We start from the raw sequence: 11,728 nt of genomic DNA, 5'->3' as shown, positions 1-11,728 counted from the left end.
ACTATATTAAACATAGAGGTCAGTCGGTGGCAGCACAGCGTTTAATCTGAGCATTTGGGAGGCAGAGATCCATCCAGATCTTTGTGAGTTCAAGGCCACACTGAGAACAGAGCCAGGCATGGTGGCACACACCTTTAATCCCAGGAAGTATGATGGCAGGGCACAGAAAGGTATATAAGGCATGAGGAAACAAGAACTCGTGCTCTTGGGGCTGAGGATTTAGTAGAGGTAAGAACATGGGTGGCTTGTTCTGTTTCTCTGATCTTTCAGCTTTCACCCCAGTATCTGGCTCTGGGTTTTGTTTTGTTTTTATTAATAAGACCACTTAGCAATTCATGTTACAGGGATGCCACTTCAGCTTGTCCAAACTCCAGGTAATGTACCTGGAATTCCTGTGATTGGGAAGCTGAAGCAGGAGGATGGTGGCTTTGGGGACAGCCTGGACTGTAGCAAGACCCAGTCTTGAAATAAAGACCAGACCTATAGCTTGGTAGTAGAGTGCTTTATCTAGCATGTGTAAAGTCTTGAATTTAATTCTCAGTACCACAAAACTAAATAGGCTGGGCATAGTGGTGAGCACCTTTGAGCTCAGCATTTAGGAGCCTGGAGTTGAATCCCAACTTTTGGAAGACAGAGGCAGAAAGATCTCTGTGAGTTCAAGCCCAGCCTGGTCTACATAGTTAGTTCCAAGACAGTCAGAGCTACATAGAGAAACCCTGTCTCAAAAAAACAAACAAAAATATTAATAACAAATAAAATAAAAAACATCCTTAGAGGGACCTGGCTCACTTGCTCTACTATGGACAGGGGATTCAGGTCCGGGTGTGACTGTCTTAACTAGGTCAGCTAGCAGCACAGTGAAGTAGTTCAGGCCTGGATAGGGCGAATGAAGTTGCCAGTAGAGGGGACCCTGTGGCAGTATCCCTTCTTTGCTCTCCTCCCCTGGGCCTCAAGTGTGGGAGAGCAAGGCCTTGCAAATTTAATCCTCTCCAGAGGCCTGGCCTTACCCTCACTGGCCTGTTATTAGCCCTCAGGCTTTTGCAGATTAGGAGTATCCCCCACCCAAAAGGGTCCCAATTTAGGTAGTATGCTGAGTGCTAGTTTCTCATGTTGACTCATTTCTGGTTGGCCTTTCAGTCAATATGAAAAGGGCCCTAGCAGGGCTCTTGTGACCCCTGTGATGCTCAAGAGGGCTGTATCATGCTAAATGACTGTGGCTTCCAGTGTTCTTTTCGAGTCGTCCCAAGAGAAGCAGTTTAACCTAGCTGGAGTAAGGGCAGTACTATAGCAAGGAACTGTTTCAGCCACCTTTACTGAAGCCATGGAATGAATTGCACAGAGACCCAGAGCTCAAGGCTTGGTTCAGTTTTAGGCCAATGAGTCCCTGGAGGCTGCAAGGCTTCAACTGTGTAGCAGGGCAGGAGAAGAGGCACAGTTCCATCCCACCTACCTGGTTCCCAGTAGACTTCTCTCAAGCTGCTGCTCAAAATTGGGAACCCCTTTTTGAGAATGCTGGCTGCAGCTCCCCAAAGTCTCTTGTGCTTATGACCAAGCCTTCATTCTGACCTTGCAGGGACTTGGGTCCATCTCTGGCTGTTTGATGTTCCAGAAAGCTGGGCCATGCAATCTTTGCAAGTGTACACACAGTTTATAGCTCCTGTGTTGCCAATCACCTCTGAAAACATCTTACCCACTAATGGGGAAAAGCAAATAGAAAGGCACAGGAGGGGAGAAGACCTGGACTCTAGGGATGGGGATATTTGAGAGATGCAGAGGAGGCACTGAGCTGTTCTTGATCACAGGACGATGACCAGGGTGGGTCATGGGCTGTAAGGTTTGAAAGACAGCTAGTAGTCAAAGATACGCTATTTGTCAAGATCTGGATTGATGTATGATTATTCCTATTGAAGGTCTTGCTTCATTGGAGGTGTTCAGAGCCTTGATAACTTTTAAGTGATTGAACAATCCCAGCATAGCTTACCCCTTCCTGGAATAGGTACTCTAGCTGTGCTTCCTTTGCTCTTCTCTATTTTCTTTATGTGAGCCCTGGGATGGAACCCAGAGCACGCACACACACACACACACACACACACACACACACACACACACACACACACGCGCGCGCGCGCGCACACTTCACTACTGAGCCTCAACGTCAATCTTCCATTGATTCCACAGGTTCTCACTATGTAGACTGGGCTGGCCTAGAACTCACAGAGATCTGGTTGCCCCAGTCTCCAGAATACTGAGATTAAAGGTGAGTGCTACCATACCTAGCACTTGTGCTTGGGTCTTGTTGTGAAGGCAACTGACCCTGAACTCCTGCTTCTCAGGTCTTAGCCTCTCTAGTACTTGGATTCCCAGAATGTGCCACTACACAGGACTTCTACTGATCTGAAAAGGAAACTGACTTGCCAGGGCCCCATGGAGAGTCCCATTCAAGCCCTGGGTACCCAAGTGAAGACTCTGGGGTCTGTGTGTGGAGGTGGGGTGGGGAGTGTGCCACAGGCGCAGGAACTCATTTTTGTTGAATGATGAAGATTCTGCTTAATCTTTTGGGGGCCTTCAACTGACAGGGATTGAAAACCTCTTTAAATAGCATTTGCCACACTTTATCCCATTTTGTATTTACTTTTGATGTTTTCATAACTTCTCTCAGCAGTGAAGCAGCTTAAGGGATTCTAGTTAGTGGTTGTCTTTTGTGGATAGGCCTTGCCTGTTTCTGAGCCTTGGAGCTGACAGCTGGAAAGGCTTTCCCTAGAGGGCCATGGCTAAGGACTAAAGTGCCTTACTGCTCCTAGGCCTGTGGTGATATTTTATTTGTGCTGAAATGTAGTGATATTTGTGTGTGTGTGTGTGTGTGTGTGTGTGTGTGTGTGTGTGTGTGTGTGTGTGTGCTTTGATAAATAAAGCTTGCCTGGAGAAGCAGAGGAAAAGGAAAGCCATTATAAGTAAACAAAGAAGTCAGGCAGTGGTAGCACATGCCCATAATCCCATCACTTAATAGGCAGGGCCTCTGTGTGTTCAAGGCCACACTGGGGAACAGAGCCAAGCGTGGTGTCACACACCTTTAATCCTAGTACCAACCATAGAGACCTCGAAGTCTGTACAGATAAGCAGAAAGTGACAGAGCTGTGTGGGAAGAGGAAGTGAGGTAGCTGGGCTAACAGAGCCAATGAGAGGGCAGAAAAGCAAGGTATATAAGCCTGGGTAGACAGGAAGTCACACAATTTGGAAGCTGCAGAGTTGGTGAGATAAAGTTTGCTGTTGGCTTTCTGTATTTCCCTGATCTCTCTAAGGCTTTAACCTAAATTTCTGGCTCTGTATTTTTTATTTAATAAGACCCTTTAGAAATTCGGCTACATCAGCCAGTTACTCACATGTTTAGTTGTTCTGGGCACTCATTTCACTGTTACTACCAAGCCAACAGGTACCAGTTGCCATTTGCTACACACTAGAAGCATACTACCATGTAGTACCTGAGACTGGGCTGTGCCTCTGGGAAAGATGATGTACATGTCAAAGTGCATATCAGGAAATTGATGATAGAGAGCCCTAAACCACTGATTTTCCTCTTCTTTCCTCCTAGTCCTACTTCCTCACTTAATCTCCTGCTATTTATTAGTAGGCATGATTTTTGAGACCAGGGTCTCACTGTGTAGTCAGTCTAGCTCTGACCTCAAATTTGAAATCTTCAATTCTCAGCCTTCTAAGTACTGATTATAAACATGCCATACTATGCCTGCCTTTTACTATGCATTTAGCATATACACATGGCTTTAAAGTATGAGAGTTTTTGTAAGACAGGAACCCACTAGGACACAGTCTGTTCTTTGGCATGCTGTTAGAGAAGGAAATTAGTCTAGGAGGAGTTTCCACATAGGAGCCCAGGAGGAAGGTGGATATAGAACCATGGCAACTACCTTCAGATCTGACAGTTGGCTTTGTTTATTTGAGACAAGGTTTTTCTATGTAGTCCTTGCTAGCCTAGAGTTCCCCATATAGACCAGGCTGATCTCAAACACACATAGATCTGTAGTGGTATTTGCTCCTCCCATGACTGAAGGAGGCAGTGCTTTTTGCAGTTGTATGTGACCTCTTAAAAGGAAAGGGAGAGGGGTCACATACAGAGATCTGCCTGCCTGTGCTTCCCAAGTGCTGGGATAAAAGGCTTGTGCCACCATGCCTAGCAGTAAAGACTGTCTCTTGAGCAGAGATAAATGATAAATAGACCCTTCCTCTTTTGCAGTATGTATACATATACACATGAGTGCTGTACTGCTGTGCTACACCATCAGTCTTCTTAGATGGTTTTTAAGTAGGGTTGATATTTTGTCTGATTCTCCAAGACCATACATACCACCAAGCCAGTGCCATTTAGTCTGTCATTCCAAGTACTTTTTTATTCACTAGGGGATCATCAGGAAAATAAAGAAATGCTTGTGTGCATAGGGCAGTGATGGGAGTCCTTTGTTACTCTGTAACACTCCTTGCTCACAAAACTACTTTTTCTCACATTTTTTTTTTCTTCTGCTCTTATCAGACTCTGTTTTCCTCTCCTAGCTATCCTAGCCGGATGTTTCCTCAACTGTAAGTGCTTACACAGAAGCTCTGGGAATTACTGGAAAAAGCCCCATTGAATGCCATCCATGAAGGCCTCCTTTGGGTAGGCATCAAAAGCTCCTGGCTTCTGCTAGGATGCAGTGGCTCTTGAAGCTTGGCTGGGCACCGAGTGAGGGCCTGCAGCCAGGCCCCTGCTGCGTCACACCTGGGCAGAGGTGGGCCATAGATCCTGGCCAAACGACCCAGGGGTTTCCTGGGTCAGGGGCTAGGGCGAAGGGTGGCGAAAGGGTCACGCTGTAGGAGCAGAGGGCAGAGCTGTTGAGCTCGACCTGGCTTTCTCACGCTAGAGGCCGAGGCCTTAGGGAACCTCAGGGCCACCTCCCCAAAGTCTTCGGAGATGGCACCTCTGCTCCGCGAGGGCGGTGGGGGAGGGAGGTGGGTTTGAGAGAATATTATTATTCGCTGTTTTGGCTTCTCAGCAGGCGACCGCGGGTTGTTATGTTTAAATGAATGAGCCCAGAGGCCGCGCCCAATGAGCGCGGGAGGCTACTTAATATGCATGAGGCCTACAGCCAATGGCTGGGCGAGGAGGTTGTTTTAAACGCCGGAGCCCGTTGGCCAATCAGGCGGCTCTCGTGAAGGCAGCTAGCGCGAGGCTGGGGATTGCTGAGCCGCGCGTCGTGCCCTGCGCTGCCCAGACTAGCGAACAATACAGGTACGTCTAGCACCGCCCGCGCCCGCCGCCGCTTCTGCAGCTGCAGCGGCGTTCGCACAACTTTCCGGCCCGCGCCTCCGCGAGCGCGCCTCTACCGCTCTCGCTGTGTCTACTCCCGCGCCCTTGCCGCCCCTTCTCCTTCTCTGCTGCTAGGTGGCCAGGAAGGAAGAAGCAATTCAGGTGTCTCAACTTTTCCAGTGCCTGTGCTCCAGCCTGCTGCCTCTCAGGTCTCGGCCCTCTACGCGGAGCCGCGGTCGCCACCAGGGACAGCAGCCTGGTGGCTCAGCAGCCCCTGGCCAGATGTTCCGCCGCTGAGGCAGCGCGGCGAGCGAGAGGCGGCTGCGGGCTCTGGCGGCGCGCGTCCCGGCGGCGGCGGGAAGGGTGCTGGGCGCGCCCCAGCTTGGGAGCGACTCCGCAGGGAGCGGCCGTGCGGCTCGGGGCTGAGGCGCGGGCAAAGTTCGCGGGAAGGCCGAGCTGGACACGGTGCGGGTCCGCCGGCTGAGCCGGCGGCTCTTCTTGAACATGGCCGTCGTGGAGTGCCCGGTGGCCTGGGGGGGGGGGTGCGGGGGGGGGCAGGTGTCGCCGACGCAGCGGCGGCAGGATGGAGTAGGGCTGGTGCGGGGCTCGGGCGAGGCCGGCGGGGGAGCTGGCTACAGGCAATGACCGTGAAGCCTGACAGAGTGCGGGACCGGGGGCGATGCCGCGGGCCCCGCTGCGTGGAGCGTCATGGCTGCACGGGCGCCTTTGTTATCCCGAGTGCGGCCCGCGTCGGGGGCGGGGAGGCCGGGCTGGCGGCTAGGCGCCCTCGGGCTGCCCGCGTGGGGCGGGGCGGGGTGGGGTGGGGGCCGGCGAGCGGGCGACGGTGGCGGGGCCCGGGCCGCTTTGTTCGCCGCCGTCGCCGCCTGCGCCGGCCGCGCGCGGATCAGCCATTTTAGCGAGCGGGGCTCGGAGGCGCGGCGGCGAGTGTCGCCTGCCGGGCCCCACATTCCCCCCACCCCCCGCGCGCCGCCGCCGCCCCCGGCACCGCGCTCGGCCCGGGGGTGGCAGCACTGGATTTCACGGGCACTTTCTTTCATTCCGAGGCTTTTGACAAAATGGAAGGTGAATTATAGGTGTCGGGAGCAACGGGGACTTGGCCCGACATGGGCTGTCTGCTGCCGGCCTGGAATCCAGGACGCCCCAGTGTTGGGGCGCGCCCCACCCGGGATGCCGCGGAGGGGCTTTAATGCGCCCCGCGGGCCTTTGGTGCCAAAGGGAGTGCTTTAGTTTTACATGATGACCTTGGGTGTGGGAAAAGGAAAAGATGGCGGGAAGCGGGCGCGGGGGGTGGGGGGTGAGGTGGGAGAATGGGGGACAGGCAGGATGACACACCACAGCTGCATTTTTATTTGGAAACTTTGGGGAAAGTGTTCCTGGCTAGACCTGCATTTCTGCATTACACAGGGGAAAGACTAGTCCATTGATGTCCCCTCCCCCTTTTCCTGGTGACAAAGTGACAGATTTCAACTAGTAGTATGAAGGATGCCTGCTTGCTTTCCAGGTCACTAGTGCTGTAAAAACCCATTTTTATAAGGCAAATATATCAGCAACTCTTGACATTTCACATCTGTTCCTATTTATGGTTTCATTTGATTTCCCCTTTAAACGTAAGAATTAAAGAGACAACCACCTAGTCGAAATGAAGTCTATCTCCAGTCACCTACACTCTCTACAAACGTGTCTTTCCATTAGTTCTTCAGACTTTTGGTTTTAGAAACTACAGAATAGTAGCAGTTCACTACTGTGGAGTGCTCAGGAACCCCCTTTTGAAGGGGGTTATCCCCATTTGAAGAACTAGGTGATTACTCTAGAGAAGTAACTTGTAAACCATCGTGCTTCAGTGCTTCATGCTGGTCAAACGTTAAATGACAAGCAACAGTGAAGCTGATTTCTTTCCTACTCTGCCTCCTGCTGCCACCTTGTCAGGAGCTTAGGCGGGGGTGGGGGGTGAGGGGTGGGGTGGGGTGGGGAATTACTACCAAGAAACTTAATTTGGCTTTGCCTTTGGTTTCTCTTTGTACTTCTCATCGTATTTCATTGTGTTTTCATCTGTTTGTCTTCTATCCATACATCAGTCAGGATGGCTAAAGGTGACCCCAAGAAACCAAAGGGCAAGATGTCTGCTTATGCCTTCTTCGTGCAGACATGCAGGGAAGAACATAAGAAGAAAAACCCAGAGGTCCCAGTCAATTTTGCAGAGTTTTCCAAGAAGTGCTCTGAGAGGTGGAAGGTATTTTGACAGTTCAATTTGTAGGCTACCTTCGGGATTTGCTGACTTGTAGAGTCACCCTGAGTGGCTGGCTATTTTCTTAGACTTTAAAAATGAAGTACAAAGCTTTTTTTTTTTCCAAGGGGTTCTACAAAACCATTGGGCAAGTATGTGCTGAACTGTATCTAGGAATTTAACAAGTTCTGTTCTTTGCAGACAATGTCCGGCAAAGAGAAATCGAAGTTTGATGAAATGGCAAAGGCGGATAAAGTACGCTATGATCGGGAAATGAAAGATTATGGACCAGCTAAAGGAGGCAAGAAGAAGAAGGACCCCAATGCCCCCAAAAGACCACCGTAAGTGGCTATAGGATATGTGCTAACAGTTGAAAGCTTTCCTTTTGCTTGAGAGTTTTAAAAGCTGTTACCTTTTTTAAAAAAATGTTGAGACACAGGCTTCTAAACTCAGCTTTCAATTCAGTGCTTGTCTATAGTTGACTGTGTCTCTGGGGTTGTATAGGTTGACTGTTGGTTCTTCACGAGGAAGGAGGCATCGTACTTAAGCACACCAGAACCCTTAGTTGTATTACTTTTCCCTTAGCTACCAATTGGAAGACAAAGATACTGTACTTTGGCAGCATCACTAAACTCTAAAGTCTTCAGATTTTGTAGCATTGAATACGGTGATTCTATGTCTGAGAGGAGAAAACACAGCAAAAAGTAATTGTATTTTGGTGTGGTATGTTTGGGCATACCTATTTTATAAGCCTAGTACTTGGAGGCCAAGGATGCAGGATTGAAAATTTGAATCTAGTTTGCGCTACATAGCAAGACCTTATGTCTCAAGAAGGAATGTGTAGACTCAAGGAACGTGTGTGTGTGTGTGTGTGTGTGTGTGCGCGCGCGCGCGCGCGCGCGCGCATGCTTATCTAGTCTATATAAATCTCTCCCCAAAGGTCTGGATTTTTCTTATTCTGCTCTGAATTCCGCCCCAAGATCAAATCTACAAACCCTGGCATCTCCATTGGAGATGTGGCAAAAAAGCTTGGTGAGATGTGGAATAACCTAAGTGACAGTGAAAAGCAGCCTTACATTACCAAGGCTGCAAAACTGAAGGAGAAGTATGAGAAGGTGAGGAGACTGGAAGCTTCCCTGGTTGGTGGGGTATATGGCTGCTCTGCTAGATTAGACTGGGTGCTTACCTTAGCATTCAAGAGTCCAGTTCCCTAGAAGAAAGCAGTGTGTGCTGATGTTCTTACTTCTGATAGTTCTTCCACCCTTCCCTCATTAAACTCCATCCTTATATTTAAAACTAGCACTCTAAACTGCATGTACACCCACCCTTAGAGGAGAAAAGGGATTTGATGGGGTTATTAACATGACTTAAAGGACACTTGAATGCCCATTGACTTGAAGATTTGAATGAGCAAGGAACATATTTGCATATGGAAACTGTTAACCATTTGCTTACTTAATTTAGTGAGGCCTGTATGCTGTTTCTACCTGTTTTTACAAAGAGCTGTGAGAATTTAGCCACTCATTTCCCATGTGTCCCTGTTCCTTGTAGGATGTTGCTGACTATAAGTCTAAAGGGAAATTCGATGGCGCCAAGGGTCCTGCTAAAGTTGCCCGGAAAAAGGTGGAAGAGGAAGAGGAGGAGGAGGACGAGGAAGAAGAGGAAGAGGAGGAGGAGGAAGATGAATAAAAACTCTTGTCTCCTTGTGAATACCTTAGAGTAGGAGAGCGCCGTGATTGACACATCTCTTATTTGAGTTGTGTCTATTGCCCTTGTTAGGTTTAATTACAAGATTTGATCACGATCATATTGTAGTTTCTCAAAGTGTCAGTGGTTTACATGAAGTGGCCATGGGTGTCCGGAGCGCCCTGAAACTGTATCAAAGTTGTACATAGCTCCAAACATTTTTAAAATGAAAAGGCACTCTCGTGTTCTCCTCACTCTGTGCACTTTGCTGTTGATGTGACAAGGCATTTGAAGATGTTTCTGGCATTTTGTTTTCAACTCGTAAGGTAGTGTTAACTATATGGTTGGTTATTGGCTAGAAACCCTGAGTTGTCAGGTGTACATATCTATAGTTTGTAAAGAGAACAAAACAACCCAAACAGATTCCTGATGCTCCTTGTTTGGTGTGAAGGCTGTGAGGGGAAGATGCCTTTTGGAGGGGGCCGTAGCTCAGGGCGTGCACTGTGAGGCTGGACCTGTTGATACTGCGGTGGGGCATCCATTTAGCTTCAGGTTGTCTTGTTTTTGTATATAGTGACATAGCATTCTGCTGACATTCTTAGTTGTGGAAAAGGGGGGAGGGGTCAGCTGGCATGAGAAGTGTTTGGATTTTTTTCTTTAGTTAAGTGCTGTAGATTTTAAACTCTTTTTAAACAAACTGTAGAACTCATCATCTTGTCAGCAAAGCAAGGAACTACTGCATCAATGAAAGTTCAAGAACCCTCTGTACCTAAATGCAATTTGCAACATTCTGTTATTTTTTGTATGTTTAGAATGCTGAAATGTTTTTGAAGTTAAATAAACAGTATTACATTTTTAAAACTGTTCTGTGTTACAACAGCCTAAATTTCTGACTCACCAGTCTTAGTGAAGCCACTTGATTTCTTCTGCTTCTAAAACTGCTAAGGTTTCTTCCAGCTAAGGACAGATGAAGGAGGGTGGTTGTTACTTGAAGTCCCTTCATGATTTGTGTCTGGCATTAGGGCGAAGCACTGATCATGCCATAGATAAGGTTTAGCAGCCTACAGAGATACAGGAAAGCAAGCCCTTAGGAAAAAAGCTGGTCTAGTCAGGTCCTGCCTCTGCCTGCCAGTATGACTGTGGGGCGTAAGATACCTCAACCCTGTTTCACCTTTACTCCAGCATGTGTATTGGGGCAGTTACTGGGCTCACAATCAGAAGTCCTAAGTTGCTGCTTTTGTTTCCTGGTCCCCATGAGGTGGTGTGGGTTGGAATGGCAAGAGTAGAAGATATATATCCAAAAAATCAGAACCCTAGGGGAGATTGCAGATTCTACCTTAGGTCTGCATTTGAAGGCTGACCTGTTGATGTTTACTACAGTATCATGGAGGACTGGGTTAGTTACAGAGTTCGTATTAATACTTGAATATGTATGTTTAAAAGGAGGAGGAATTTGATAATGGTTTAGTGGCATTTTTTAAACAGCAGCTTTTAGCCTGGGATATTCAGAACATGCATGTCTAGAGATGTCCTCTCCATGTTCTCTAGTCTGAGATTAATAAGTCATAGTCTGGTCATAGCCCAGTCTCTACACACAAACATTCCCTCACATCAGAACAATTTGTCCTTTCTCCAATTCTTCTCATTAAAAACCCTTGATTATGAGGTTTGTCCAGAGGCACTTGCTTCAACCATGTCTATGTCACTCAACATTCTAACCTGTGGCTGCTGCTGCTGCCCAATACACAGTGTACAAGCCAAGGATAATGAACCATGGCCAACCTCATTAAATAAGGAAGAGAAGCTCAACCCACCCACAGATGATTTCCTTGCTAAGTGGTGCTCACTCAGTCTGCTTGAACTATGTAGCACCCATGGAAGGCAACTAGGATATTTCTCTTAGTCTCTTCCAGTAGCTACATAGAAATGGCAAGGTATTTAGTTAAACATTTCTGAGATTCAGATAGTTGGACAGAAACTTTGGTTGAGGCTTGCTTGGTCTGTCAGCTGCTTGCAACAAGATGTAGTGAAGTGTTTATGGTATGGCAAGATGCTTAGATGCATGGTCCTCTGAAGCTTCTGAAATGCTATAATGTGCTTTAAGCTTAGCCTAGTTTCTGGACAACAGTGCATTCTTGCAATCCCAAATTGTTAACACTTTTTAATTAAAAGGGCAGTACCTGCTTCCTTGAAGGATCTCTCCTGCAACACCACCCTGTAAGGTAAGATGACATTTCATCCTTTGGAAAGAACTTGGCTATAACGTAGTAGACATTGTCTATTGTGTGTGTGATCTGGTCACAAATAATGGTGGATGCATTCATTTTCTGAAATAAAATATCTTAATCAGTTTTTTTTCCCAAAAGTAATCACTGGGCTATCTGTAGTCTGTTTCTGGTACTGAGGTTTTGGATGTAAACACATACCAACCTCAGTAACCATTGATCTGAGCTAACATTTGATAGAGTGACACTATCACAAAGGTTCTAAAGTCCCTCTGT

General features: G+C 47.9%; 1 protein-coding gene across 5 annotated transcripts; it reads left to right on the top strand.

Annotated features, from left to right (window-relative positions):
* The first annotated feature begins 5,169 nt into the window (after positions 1–5,169).
* On the top strand, positions 5,170–10,096 carry Hmgb3 (high mobility group box 3). Of its 5 annotated transcripts, none has more exons than XM_076561485.1 (5): positions 5,170–5,278; positions 7,393–7,547; positions 7,743–7,882; positions 8,482–8,656; positions 9,093–10,096. In XM_076561485.1, the coding sequence occupies exons 2-5, from the start codon at positions 7,398–7,400 to the stop codon at positions 9,228–9,230; spliced, it is 603 nt and encodes a 200-aa protein (XP_076417600.1). In that variant the 5' UTR covers positions 5,170–5,278; positions 7,393–7,397; the 3' UTR covers positions 9,231–10,096. The 5 variants fall into 5 exon arrangements, with proteins under 5 accessions (XP_076417600.1, XP_076417602.1, XP_076417603.1 ...); XM_076561487.1 differs by having other exon boundaries at positions 5,278–5,458; XM_076561488.1 differs by lacking the exon at positions 5,170–5,278 and adding an exon at positions 5,484–5,505.
* Positions 10,097–11,728: the final 1,632 nt, after the last annotated feature.

The sequence above is a fragment of the Peromyscus maniculatus genome, chromosome X (genome assembly GCF_049852395.1).
Source record: "Peromyscus maniculatus bairdii isolate BWxNUB_F1_BW_parent chromosome X, HU_Pman_BW_mat_3.1, whole genome shotgun sequence".
NCBI lineage: Eukaryota > Metazoa > Chordata > Mammalia > Rodentia > Cricetidae > Peromyscus > Peromyscus maniculatus.
This window is presented reverse-complemented; position numbering and strand designations above follow the sequence as displayed.

What these genes read in the sequence shown, in the direction of transcription:
- Hmgb3 (XM_076561484.1), top strand. An exon ending in AGTGCTCTGAGAGGTGGAAG is followed by an intron (nt 7,548 to 7,742) that starts GTATTTTGACAG and finishes TGTTCTTTGCAG; the next exon opens with ACAATGTCCGGCAAAGAGAA. An exon ending in TGAAGGAGAAGTATGAGAAG is followed by an intron (nt 8,657 to 9,092) that starts GTGAGGAGACTG and finishes TGTTCCTTGTAG; the next exon opens with GATGTTGCTGACTATAAGTC.